Source organism: Artemia sp. Qi Xiang Cuo, chromosome 13, assembly GCF_049724085.1.
Source record: "Artemia sp. Qi Xiang Cuo chromosome 13, ASM4972408v1, whole genome shotgun sequence".
Lineage (NCBI taxonomy): Eukaryota > Metazoa > Arthropoda > Branchiopoda > Anostraca > Artemiidae > Artemia > Artemia sp. Qi Xiang Cuo.
The window spans coordinates 35,737,060-35,751,037 of record NC_142806.1 but is presented as its reverse complement, the minus strand read 5'-3'; the positions used below and the strand labels follow the sequence as shown (position 1 = coordinate 35,751,037).

General features: G+C 34.3%; 1 protein-coding gene and 1 pseudogene across 1 annotated transcript in view; one reads left to right on the top strand and one right to left on the bottom strand.

Annotated features, from left to right (window-relative positions):
* The window catches only part of Prp5 (pre-mRNA processing factor 5), a 186,667-nt gene that overhangs the window by 81,462 nt on the left and 91,227 nt on the right, over positions 1-13,978 (bottom strand). The window contains exons 8-12 of the mRNA XM_089099124.1: positions 10,589-10,748; positions 9,967-10,083; positions 8,113-8,313; positions 3,725-3,807; positions 371-568 (exon numbers count right to left, since the gene is read on the bottom strand). Coding sequence (XP_088955250.1) covers positions 371-568; positions 3,725-3,807; positions 8,113-8,313; positions 9,967-10,083; positions 10,589-10,748 — 759 coding nt within the window. The remainder of the gene's footprint in view (positions 1-370; positions 569-3,724; positions 3,808-8,112; positions 8,314-9,966; positions 10,084-10,588; positions 10,749-13,978) is intronic.
* LOC148945233 (U6 spliceosomal RNA) lies at positions 13,613-13,712 on the top strand (annotated as a pseudogene).

The following is a 13,978-nucleotide window of genomic DNA, read 5'->3' as shown; positions in this document are numbered from 1 at the left end:
TCATTTCAAGGAGGACACAGCAATTTCTTGAGGGATAGGCTAAGGAAACAGGTTTTGGTCTTTTCGACCATTTTGATCAGACTGACTGTCTTAAAACTTTGATACAATACCATATTGGCAACGGGATTCCAGAAGATGGATGCCAGCCCTCTGTTTGGTGTTATCAGTTATAAGAGAACCTGATCCCTGAATTTATGACCGAATAGCCCCCTCTCAACTTTCTACATCATCTTTTAAATATAATGAGGCAGAAAAAATAATTCAATCGATAGTTCATCAAAAAAAAGTTATTTGTTAAGAAAGCCTCTTATATCCATGAAATTGTAATTGTAGTTATTAATTTTCACTCCTAAAATGGGTGTTAATTTACCTTCATGAACTTATTGTCATCTTCGATAATAAGGACGTGTTGCACAACCTCTTTGGCCACGACAGAACGACCACCAACAGTTATTTCCAAAGGTGTATGAAGAATATGCCTCGCTAAAGCTTCCATCTGCCGTGGAAAGGTAGCACTGAATAAAACAGTTTGCCGATCAGGTCGGGTGTTGTCCATAATCCTCATTACCTAAGGGGTAAAACAAAATCTGAACTATTCTACAAAACTATCTTTTTTCAAGATAAAAACGACTCAATTTACTCAAAACGAGTGTTTTCCGCATCCTTTTTACCTAGGATTTGTTTCTACGTTAACATTAATTTTAACTTTTCTTATGTTGAGCCAAGAAGTTAAAACCAGCAAAATCGTAGATAATAAATATAATTAAGCTAATGGAGCAACATTTAACATATTGATGATTTGACCTAGTTAATTTCCACCTTTGAGCGTCCATGCTTAACATATTTACAACAGTTAACAAGAAAACCCTGATTTATCTTTGAAAAAGATAGCTTATCTTTCTCATACGCTGCTAAAACACTGGGGGGTAAACTCTGTCTTTCTAGCCCATAAAATAAGGCATTCAGCGTTGCCTTTAAAGAAATATTGTCAAACTCATCCATCAAGAGGAAGTATAAAAAGTGCGCAACATCAAGCGGCAGGGTATATTACGACAAGGTAGAAGCAAATGTTATGTGAATACTGTATCTAGAAGATCATATTGTATATTATTATGCTAAACGTCAACAACTTGGCGTGCCATTATTGGATGAAACCTCTATTTTGACTCTCGTGCACTCTCACGGAGAGTATTTTATGGCTTTTATTTCCTTTCTTTTTGTTCAACTGATTCGCATAAATAGAAGTGGAAGTCATACTTAGGTGTCCTATTTGTGCGAAACCGAGAGTGAAGCTCTTTACCATGAACATCAACAACAACAAGAACAATAAGGAATTCTTTTCGCAAGACAGTGGAATTCTATATTTGAACGAATATTTCGACTCTATATTCAAGGGCCATCCTCGGCTAAACATAAATATATAAAAGAAAAGAAACATTAAAGACTTACGGTTCTGGTTGAACGTCGCTGAAGCAAGGATGCTCGGACTGTTTTAAAACTTTTCATTTTAGTTTTAATGGTCGTATTTTAGTCTCTTTTCTTTTATATACTTATGTTGTGGTGGGGGACGGCCCTTGGACATAGGGTCGAAATGTTCATTCAAATGTAGAAATCTACTATCTTGCGAAAAGAATTCCCTCTTGTTCTTCTTGTTGCTGATATTTATGATGGAAACGCAGTGTGGTCTTCGTCGCTATTTAAACTCTCTACCTTATAGTTGGTCTAACCAATTTAGATTCTATTTTTCAAGGTTTTGTTTTTCAAATCTTCTATTCATCATGGATCCTTATGAACCATTTTATAAGTTTCTAAGGACAATTGGTGACACGAAAATCAATGCTGTAGTCAGGCATCGCAGCTTGCCAAAAGCGCGTTGAGGCATTCTAGCAAAGAAAAACTAAAAAACTTCAAATATATGCACACAAGAACATTAGTTCAGCTCCTAATAAGGGAATCTGGACGCCTAACTTGCAATACATGATCCCATTCCTCTTAGACAAATATTACGGGTATAGCTCCTGTTTCTCTTTGATTCAACCCTGTTCTGGAAATGTTCTTTGTTCTGGAAATGTTCTGGAAACAGTACAAGACACTCTTTACCAAGACATCCCAAAAGTTCAAAGGGAGAATCCATTGATTAACCTCTCAGATTCCATATTAATTACTTTCGACTCTTAAAAATAGTTATTTCATACGGCAATTCGAAATATCACTTCAAAAATTTAACCAGACGCCTGAAAATTTCTTCATTAGGAGGTAAATGGGTATATTCACTTCCTATACCGTTTATAAATCAAGTGGACTAAGGTCAAAGTGAATGGAGAATTTCTGTCCTATCTTCTTTTCTGTCCTATAAAAAGAGTGAAAGATTTAAGAATTTTTCTAGTCCCTTTTCTTACTACCTTTTTTTCTTTACAGAACATTCTGCTAATGAATGTTAGTTCTTTTAGTGGATGCTAAACATGTTATTTATAATATTGAAGGAGTGTTTCATAGTATTAACGCTTGTGTACAAGCATATGAAACACTTTTATATAAAACTCTCACTGTTATAGGCAATTTCTGACGTAATTATAATATCTAGTACGGTTGCCTTAATTTCATTCATTTTTCATGAAACCTCATTATTGGCAGTTTCAGCTTAGGATTAGAGATAATAAGTTCACATAACGTTAAACCAGTTCAGTCTTCTTCGAGTCATGTACACCGAACCGTAAATACCTAAATCTAATTTGAATACACGGTTGGATGTAGTGAATGAATGACAAAAGAAACAAGTCAAAATTCATTAAGAAACTGTTGGCATGTTCCATCCATTTCCCACCATTGAGATGGTATATATTAACAACGAAAATCTTTCTCATTCTTTGGAATTCCAAGTCGGTTTCAAAAATGACAAAAAGCCCTATCAACTTAATGAGTAATATGATATCCCTTGTTCTGGGTTTCCAGAAACAGTCTTACCAATGTACATACGAAAAAGGATAATATATCTTTCTTGACAGCTCACTAATTAATGAAGTCTAGGAATTGTACTCTGCCAATGACAAAGCATATCATAGAAATAGAAATGAATTATCATAATGAGACAAATTAAAAATAAAAAGCACGAATTAGTCAAAATGGTGCTGGAGGATCGGAGCGTACATTATCATCTTTTTCCAACGGTCAATTTCCCTCTTTCTCTCCCTCCCCCCTCACTCTCTTCTCTTTCTCGCTCTTTCTTTTGGTTTGTATTGTCTCTCTCTCTCTCTGTCTCTCTCTCTCTCTCTCTCTCTCTCTTTCTCTCGCGCTCTCGCTCGCTCTCTCTCGCTCTCTCTCTCTCTCTCTCTGTCTCTCTCTCTCTCTCTCTCTCTCTCTCTCTCTCTCTCTCTCTCTCTCTCTCTCTCTCTCTCTCTCTCTCTCTCTCTCTCTCTCTCTCTCTCTCTCTCTCTCTCTCTCTCTCTCTCTCTCTCTCTCTCTCTCTCTCTCTCTCTCTCTCTCTCTCTCTCTCTCTCTCTCTCTCTCTCTCTCTCTCTCTCTCTCTCTCTCTCTCTCTCTCTCTCTCTCTCTCTCTCTCTCTCTCTCTCTCTCTCTCTCTCTCTCTCTCTCTCTCTCTCTCTCTCTCTCTCTCTCTCTCTCTCTCTCTCTCTCTCTCTCTCTCTCTCTTTCTCTCTCTCTTCAATAATGTTTTAGAGCCCCCTAACATTCAAAAACCAACCAAAACCAAAATTTAAAAACCAACCTGAGGTTCAAATCCCATGTCAAACATCCTATCTGCCTCATCAAGAACAATGTAAGTGACTCTTCTTAGATTGGTAACCCTTCCTAAAAGAAAAATAAAAGGTTAATCCCTGAAAATACAATTAATACGGACACAAACTCCGATGCGTTTTTAGAACAAACAAAACAGACTGGACGGTCATCTATGAAAATATAGGCTCAATAAGGATAATGAGGTACCTGTTTGAGTTTGAAACTACTTGGTAATTAATGGTAAGTAAAACAAATTGAATCAACAGATACTTAAAATTTTTAAATAAATATTTTTAAAGATTCTACTTTTAATGCTGACCCAATACAAATTTCGTGAGAAATATTTTACCTACAAATTCAAATAGACTATTTCTAAACATACGCTTAAATTGCATAATTTCGTAAAAGGGGAAACACAGCGTGATCTTGTTAAAAATTATTATCTCAAATTCAACAGCTCAGATCGCATAGAGGACATCAGACAATTTTTTGTCACCAGAAGATCCGATTACAGTGAAGTTTGTGCAGGATCATGATGTTAGAGAACAGCTACATGGACCGTGATATTGTCAGCAAAATGGTAAATAGGTTATTGGGATTGTAATCAAAATTTGGATTTGACATCCGGATCAAAGTAAAAAAAATGGATAGTCGATTTTTTCGCGTTTTCTAAAAGCTCTTGTCAGATTCTACAAAATAGAACACTCGCTAACCCTGATAAACGTTGTTAGTAGGTTTAAAATGAACGTCAAGCTTCGTTCGAAGAAACATCTCAGCGAATGCTCAAAAAAAAAATATGTAGAGAGCTCGAAGAATTTAGTCTAGAGACTTACTTCTGTAAATACCAGACGTCTTGAAAAAAAAACCTCCCACCTAATATCTTGTTTATTTGTATTTATGGTATCAGTTAAGTCATATTGTAAAGGGTGTCAACAAAAGGTTAAATCAGAAGTATTTTTACCCGTTTATGCAAAACTTAAACATCTGGGTGTGAATGAGTTCCCACCAGACCAAGTTTGTCAGGTTTTTACCGGAACCAAGTGTGGAAGAAAGAGACAATTTTATTATGTTTCCAGTTCAATTTCCATTCTCCAAGGAAACTATTTTATCGTGACTAAGATCTGTCTTGTCTGATTCTTCACACAAAGGATGAGGGACACACACACCAATATCTCAAAAGTCCGTTCACTGGAGCCAAAAATCTTGTGCAATTTCCAACTCTTATGAGTTCTTTTATATTTGAAATTTACATAGTCAAAGAACTAAATTTCGTCTGATTTATTTCTTTTTTCTCAACTGCTCTTTTCAAACTTGTAAATGTTCAAACGTTGGACCAGTCTATTCGCCATCGATTAAACGTTGTGCTTATCAATCCTTTAATATCTCTTAGAATGGTAAATCCCACAAAGAATTTCACCTTAACAGAAAAAATAAATAAAAAATAAAACAATCACACGTTTCTTAAAATTGATCTCGAAAAATGTTGTTTCTTCTTAAAACCCACTTAATTCCATATCTCCTGACATCCGATCATTGTTGTTACTTTTAAAAATGCCCCATATATGCAAGCTACTATAGTGTTGCCCCAAAATGTCGTCATATTGTCCCACAAAAATGTACCATATATGCAAGCTATTGTTGTGTAACTTTGCCTCAACATAAAACCTATCATTTGTTGGAATTTATTTAATGGTAAGAACAATTTGGTTCCAGAAAACAATTTATTTTAGCATCACTTGCTCATCAGAAAACAATAATGTGTGCTAACCCAAGTATCTAGCCCTTCTCGTCTATTTTTGAATGTCCTGTACGATTTCTGCTTACAGATCAAATTCCGAGATATAGGTAGAAGAAAATATTTCTTAGTCTCTGTAGAAGCTAAAACCTTTCATTGTTGACCGAGAGTTCAGTGACTGAGTGAATTCGGAATTGTTTAGTTCCTAAATTTATCTAAGACAGAATTTATGGTTTTTTGGAGATCTAAGTAAGAAATTGTTCAAATTGGAATTGATCATTCAGTTATTTCTTGAAATAAAATCAGAAGAATTGAGACATACAATTAGGTTGTTTACATAGAGTAAAATATGCTTTTCCTTTTCGAATTATTAAAATTCTTTATCATTCATTGATATAATCATACCTAAAATATTGTCCTACATTGTCTACTTAAATACACTCCATATTCATTTTATTCCACTCCAGATAACACAAAATTAAGCTATGAGAATCCTTGGTGCTTTCCTTCATCGCCCTACACAACTTCAAAGTCCTTCAGAAACAGAAACTCTTCTTATTTTTTAACATATTAAGCCTTATTCAACTTAAAAATTTGCAGTTGTCCTTTTGGCATTAAGATATTCAGTTTTCAGCCATTTACTTTATAATTCACATTTTCTTGTCGCCCTATTGCTCACTCACTTCTTCTTCAGCCCGTTCTGGAGCATATAGACTCTCCTTAGTAAATTGTCAAAGAGCTACAGTTACCATGAGGCTTCAAATTCCTTTTAAAGCAAATAGACTTAAACTTAATAATATATATAAAAATTTGAAATAGCCGATCTCTTTAAAAAAAAAGAAGAAGAAAAGTATGCATTATTTACTCTTGATAACAGGGTCGTTCTATTCTATAAATTTTCTTTGAGCATAATACTGCGAGTCTACCATGCCGGGGTAGCCTCCTTTGTCCCTCTCCTGCTGTAAGTTACTATGTTTTTTTCTTTGATTTTACTTTATTTGCTTTTTTTTATTTGGATTATTAAGTTTATTTTGATAATAGACAGCCTTCGATTAGAGCTTTGCACCAAATTGGTTCTATCTGAATATTTTTGTTTGTTTATTTTGTGTGGTAAATAAAAATCTTGAATCTTAGTCAAACACATATCAGAAATCAGTAATAGGCACAACAAACCAGTAAAATTTGCAAGTCCTTTGTTGCCAAAGATGACAACAAGTTCAACAGCTACTTGTTATTACCAAACATAAAACTTATACCAACACTTGTCGTGTAAGACTTGAGAAAAGCAATTAGATGAAAAAGAAAACCCTGTAATGATAAAAGTTTCAATGTAATCTATCATGTATGGTGCAGTGAAATTATGTTTAAAACTTTCTGCAATGGTCGAGGATGAAGAGTTTTTCACTTGTTGGTGTTGCTGCCCCAAGGGCACGCAAGTGATGCAGTCGAAAATCTACTTCTACCATACGAAATCTAGCCATAGACTTTGCCATAGAAATCTAGACCACTGATCTTTACAGTTCAAGCGCTAGCAGACTTCTAGCCATCATTAAGATTGATAATTTTAATCGTAAGTCTGACAGTATTCTCTCTATGCATAGGCTTTTCACTTTTCTCGAGAATTTAAATAATGTTGGATTTTTGTTTCATTTTTTATTCAGTAATGTTATTAAGCCTATTGTAAATCGATGCTTTGTTTCATTTGTAGAAGTTTTTTTTTACAATTTTATTAATGTATTTACATCCACCTCGATTTTGAGGGAAATAAATAAATAGAATTAGTTGTTCGAGGAGTTCCGAACTTCTGAAACCATAAAACCTATTTCCAAATGGACTATAAGAACTAACAGCCTAAACTTGATCAGGCAAAGTATTCCTTGGCTTTAGCTATGTACAAAAGCAAATTCAAGGATTTCCATTCGAAAGGTAGAAGAGGCACAGAAATTGCTCACTTTCCTGAAAATCCGTCTCCTATCCCCGTGATCCTCGGTATTTGTCCACACATTTCTAGCACACCCAAGCACTTTAACACAGAGGTCAGAAAAATATAATTATTCTCAGGGAATCAATATAATTGTTCTCAGGGAACTGAGCGCCGTTTCAACTCAGATCATTTTTGCACCAAATCATGGTAACTCGTTTTTGAACAGTCATTATCTTCTTTTTTTCTCTGTACCGCAAGAACGAAATTGTCAGCTCCTTAAAATTAGAAAAAAATCTATTTCCCATGAACAAATATTTGTGCAAAAAATCTGAGGTCATATATTCTGATCACTTCACAAGAGATTATTAATCAGCTGTTAAAAAAATCTATTAATCTTAATTAAAAAGCTTATCTTCTGACCTCGGGTTAACTTCCTAATATCACTACTATGAGAGGGCAAAAGGTATGTATGACCGGGCCCCGATGTCCCTCCCCCGGACGTGTCCCTACATGTATATATATATATATATATATATATATATATATATATATATATATATATATATATATATATATATATATATATATATATATATATATATATACATATATATATATATATATATATATATATATATATATATATATATATATATATATATATATATATATATGAAGAAAGATTCGATGAAGAAAGAGCTAAATACTAATGATTTACCATTATTGGCAGCTAAAATTTCAATCATTCTCCCAGGTGTACAGACAATGATTTCAGCACCACGTTTAAGTTCAGCAATTTGCTCAGATATCCCAGTGCCCCCATAAACACATACGGTGTTTAATCCAATGCTTTTTCCAAATTTTTTTGATTCTTTTCCAATCTGCAAACACAGCTCACGAGTCGGCGCCATTATAAGAGCTAAAAAACAGATTAAACGTTATTCAAAGCACTTGTTACAGTTAATGAAACCAGAACAAAGGCCTCTCTTTTCCTTCGACGGTACAAGAGCACAAAACAGTAGCACAGGGAACAAAAATTTTCGTCCATTTACAGCTTTCAACGGAACTGCGAGAAGGATGGAGGGTTCTTCGGGACCAGAATTATTGGTAAACTAAAGATGTTTGCTCCATGGTTTCCAATCCCCACCCCCTTCCTACACGTCCGAAAAGAAGGAATTCAGGAAAGAGTTGTCATTTTTAAACGACTTTATTAGTGACTATTGGAAGTTATCTTTAATATATAAAAAAACATTTAAAAATTTGTAACGCAAAGTGGTTTCTTTGAGAGCCTCATGGTTATACCCAAGAAAAAGAAGATAGCTTAATTCCATTTATAACTGCACTTCATGAGCAATAATTTACTTCTTTTCCATTCTAAACCAATGAAAATTACATTTTTCCGTCTTTCTGCTCGAGACTTACAGACTCTTCAACCTAACCATATACTGTTTTTACGCGGTTAAATATGAATGAAGTTTTTAAATAAGTAATTTACGTACATCATTCTATCCAAAAACAGAAATTACCAACATCTTTCTTTCGACATTATCAGCCTATTTCACTGCAATTGGAAGTATTACTTAATTTTTTAATATTACCTTACTTTACAAAGCAGAGGCAACATATTCGAATGTCAAGTTAGCAGTCTGAAAATTTCAACTAGAAGAGGTTCAAAGTTCACGTTAAATGTTCGTTCTAGATTTTCATATTTCTACTTGGTGTCATAAAATCTTCTATTAAATAAAGACATATTACCTTTCTGATAGACAACTGAATGACGGAAAGCTAGAATTGTGACTTGTATGTTATTATGTCCATGACAGGAGAGCTATATAAAACAGAGCTTATCGCACAAGACCTTCTCTGGATGAGCTGCAGAGGAGAAAAGAGTTTACCATCAACTAATTATTGTTTTCAAAAAGGCATTATTCGTTTGTCTAATCATTTGTTTAGCTGATTCGCAGAAAATTAGACATTACTATAAAAACTTCCAACCAAAATTCTACTCGAAATACAAATCCTAATTAATTTCTTTTTTTTATAAAGATTAATTTTTTTCATTAGTGTTGTCTGACGAAATGGACTTCCGATAATTGTCAATTATTATATCAGCCTGTTATAAAGATGTTGTTCATATTTCTCCTTGATACAGCTTTCAAAGTAAAATCAAAGTCGGTGAGGTGGGCAAGCTCCTAAATCCTTCTTCCGGAATTTACATCTATTTGCACTATATTTTTCAGTCTATATGAAATTTAATTTCCTCTAAAATGTCCGGATTTTAAGTGAATTCCTCAAGAAGATGAAAATTCCCTTTAAGAGAAGTAGACTCCTTCCGCAAAACAAATGTTTAAAGACACGATCATATCAAGTAAATTAAAAAAGACTGAATGCATTTTTTTTTTCTTATTTCACATTTAACATCTTCTTCCTGATTCTGTCATCCGAAAAGTATTGCTTTAATCTTTTTTCAGGTGATAGAAATAATATTAAGCATATAGCCGCGAATATAAAGTTCACCAACATTAATCATTTTATTAACAAACTGAAGCAAATAGAGCTTATAATCACTTACCTAGCGGACCATCACCTTCTTCGAGAGGTGGTTGATCTATAACGTGTCTGAACAGGGGAAGCAGGAAGGCCAATGTTTTCCCACTACCAGTCTTGGCAATTCCTATGATATCTCTACCTAGAAGATTGAAAGATTGGTTGTTTAAGTGTCATTTAAGAAGTTAATGTTAATTTTCTTTTCATCAAACTATTTTTATTTGCAATCACCGATGCAATGAGATAAATTTCCGGAAAACCTAGGCGTGTCTTCAATTTACTTCTTTTCTTGTTAAAAACAAACCCTTCTTCAACGCAGTCCAGTCCTCTCCTAATTATTTACCTAAGTGGGATACGACACTTACGACAGAAGGTCTAATACAAAGCAGAAGCTTGTCATTAAAGAAGGCTCTTTTACTTCTTCTCTCTCTCTCTCTCTCTCTCTCTCTCTCTCTCTCTCTCTCTCTCTCTCTCTCTCTCTCTCTCTCTCTCTCTCTCTCTCTCTCTCTCTCTCTCTCTCTCTCTCTCTCTCTCTCTCTCTCTCTCTCTCTCTCTCTCTCTCTCTCTCTCTCTCTCTCTCTCTCTCTCTCTCTCTCTCTCTCCTTTTTTTCTTTTAAATTCATTTGTGATTATAATAAGCAACTCACCAGACATGATTGCAGGTATTGCTTGTGCTTGAATAGGTGTAGGCTTTTCATAATTCAATTTTTTAAGGACATCGAAGACTTTCTTGGATACACCACATTGTGCCCAGGTTTTTATAGGCTTCGGACAATCTTTACCCTTAATCTTGATACCTTCTAATTCCTAGAAATGAAAATATACGACATTTATTTTATCTTCCTTTCAATTAAAACTTGCACAGAACACATCAACTTTAAAAATGTTCTCCTTTTTTTATTGATTGATGTCCGATTAAAACTTTGCACACAAAACACCGTTTACGTAGCAAGAAAGAGTCTGTAAAACAACAGAATAGACACATACAGATTAGATACTTGTGCGGATGGGGAATCTGAGGATTTTTCGATTACTATTTGTCATTTTAGGGGAGAGCAGGGCCATTCGGATTAATTCTAGGAGGTAAATCCCCCCTCCCCATGTGCAGGCACTGTACGAACTCTCCAAACGTTGTGTCTTTTTCAGTAAACTTTTAAGCGTGAAAATGAGCTGATATGGGGCTTGTTACCTTTAATACCGTACTAAACGTTAAACACGTATCTTAATTATTGTTAGGACTTTAAGTATTTCCTATCTTTTAACGTTTGAAAACACAAAATTCACCTATAATTAAAAAGAACAACGACAAAAAGGAGGTATCAAAGAATTTGAAACCGAAATCATTCCTCGTTAGCCTATTAATGGATTAACCTGCCTATGTTTCTGACATTTATACGAGGGTATTTTTAGGCTTAAACTTAATTATAATTGAACCGTTTTCAACTAAATTTTTATATGATGAGCCTGTTACACTATAACATATAGTTTTAGGCTCAGGAAGACTTCTTTGTGTTGCTATTCAAAATTTTTACACACAATTTAAAGACCTATTGTCCTGCTAATTTAACTGTTTACAATAAATTTAAGGCTTAATTCGCAACTTTTCCATCGCCCACAGTTTTTGTTGAATGATATTTTTAACTTTTATTAATGTTTTAATTATTCTTAGTTTAGTCGATTATGCAAGCTATTTAAAGTAGATCAAAATAAATATAGAGCTGTTTGGTGCATTATGTTTTTATCTTATTTATTGCTGATTTTTCACAAACATTTTCTTTTTCCTAAATTTAGCAAACACTACTACCAAAAACTGCATAACCACACTTGGTGTTTTTTTTTTTTTTTTTTTGCTACTTTATAAAGATGTACATGCTTATTGGTGCACTGAATTTAGGATCCTTTGTCTGAGAGGCTGAGAGTTCGAATCCTAGTGTACCCAATTATTTAGTTTGGGACGGGGTCAGTGGCGTGACTCTGTAAGCTCAGCCAGAGTCGACCCAGCTATAAATGGGTACCTTGAGAAATCTGGGGGTGGTAAACAGAAAGGGTGTGCAAAAGCACAGGATGGCTGGCCCCCATTGCGCTTCCTGGCTGAGATCAACTCCAAACGGAGATCAGCTCCGCCGGTTCGGACCTTAAGGGTCTAGTGCCACATTTATTTTTACATGCTTATGTATGTTTCAACTTAACCAATTCAGACACTCAGATTTCATTATCAGTGTCCTTGTTATTTTGACGCAATTTTATATGCTGAAGTAAATATACAACAATAGATCTTAATTATCATATTTTATGCAATGAAGTTTTTTTTTCAAAGGATCTCCGAAGTTTCAGAGAAGAAGAAAATTAAAGAGTCCTTACAACGAAACCGACGACAATCAGTATAAAAAATTCAGACCATATCCTCATATAGAATCTGAACAATTCCACCAGCAACGCCTATTTTAGCCCTGAAACATATCTAAAAAAAAAGTTCAATTTTGTTCCTTTTTTTTAATGAAATAACACTTAATTGTTTAGGAAAAATCTGTGGAGTAATTTTGTATGGTTCAGATATTGCGTAACCCACATTATTTTTTAGAAACAATTTTCAATTCTTTGTTTCAATTTCTGGTGTTTAATAGCCCGAAAACTAAGGGCGTAAAAAGTCGAAACTTTATCTCGCCATTAAAATTTTTCTTGTTAAAAAAAAACCGTAAAACAAAACTCCAAACTCAGAACACCTAAACTTTAAGACAGAACAAGCTTTGAAAAAATCATTAAGCAAACATTATTGGTAATAGGAAAACTTTGATTGTAATTTATTTAATCAGCATAAATACTTTTTATCAGAACCTTATATCTTAACTTCAGAGCAGAGAAGGTTTTAATTTTGTTCTCCAGTTTAATAAGCGAAACCTGTGTACATAAATTAAAAATAATTCCCTCTTTAATAGACAATACATTGAAGGCAAATGATTTTTTTACTATAGTAACACTAGAACGTTGGCTCCGATCATATTAAATAAATAAAAACAAGTTTTTTTTAACTGAAAATAAGGAGCGACATAAAAACTTAAAACGACCAAAAATTATTCCGTAAATGAGAGGGACTGCCCCTCCTCAACGCCCCGCTCTTTACGCTAAAGTTTGACTCTTTCTAACAACTCTACTTTATAAAACAATAAAAAACCTTAGCGTAAAGAGCGGGGCATTGAGGAGGGGACAGCCCCTTTCATATACGGAACAATTTCTGCTCGTTTTAAGTTTTTATGTCGCTCCTTACTTTCAGTTAAAAAAAACTTGTTTTTTTTATTTAATTTCTGAACGTTTCTGAATTAATGCAGATTTTGAATTTGGTTCACCGTACATGAATAATTAAGACAAAACTTGCAAATTAATTTAATTTCTTTAACTAATAACAACCTTAGAAATGAACATACTGAAATAATTTAAATACATAAATTTAACAACTTCTGTTTTTAGCCTAGGGCTATATCTGTAGTTATAGCTCAAGCATTTTTATTGAGGAGAGGGGTGTAAGAGAGAAATCTTGCATGTTTTTTGTATTTGATTGAAAATTAAAACAAAAGATTTTGACTGTCAGACTTATTCGTATGATATCATTGAAAGATAAAATTGTATAAAAAGTAGAAATAGTAATTTGTAAAAAGTAAAAAAGTAAATTGTAAGTTAACTAGGACATATACTAAGATTGGAACGATAGAGAGAAGATTAGGATGACCCCTGCTCAAGGATGACACGCAAAATCGTGAAGCGTTCCACATCTTTTTTTTGGCCTTCCCGAGGCCATTCAGCTTGTCCCCAGGTGGCGATAGGGGAACGCCCTACAGATATGTAGGGTACCTCCATAGGAGGCACGGACCAAGGGGGGGGCTTGTCCCTGGGGGTCCATAATAGAAACAAGGGCACCCTTACCCGGGGTTATAAATACAGGTGGACGCGGAAGAAGGCCCCTCAAATGTACACTCAAAAAGGCCCACTTGTATGTCCACGAGTCCCTGGAGTTACAAACCTTCTCCCAGTAATGGGTTAAA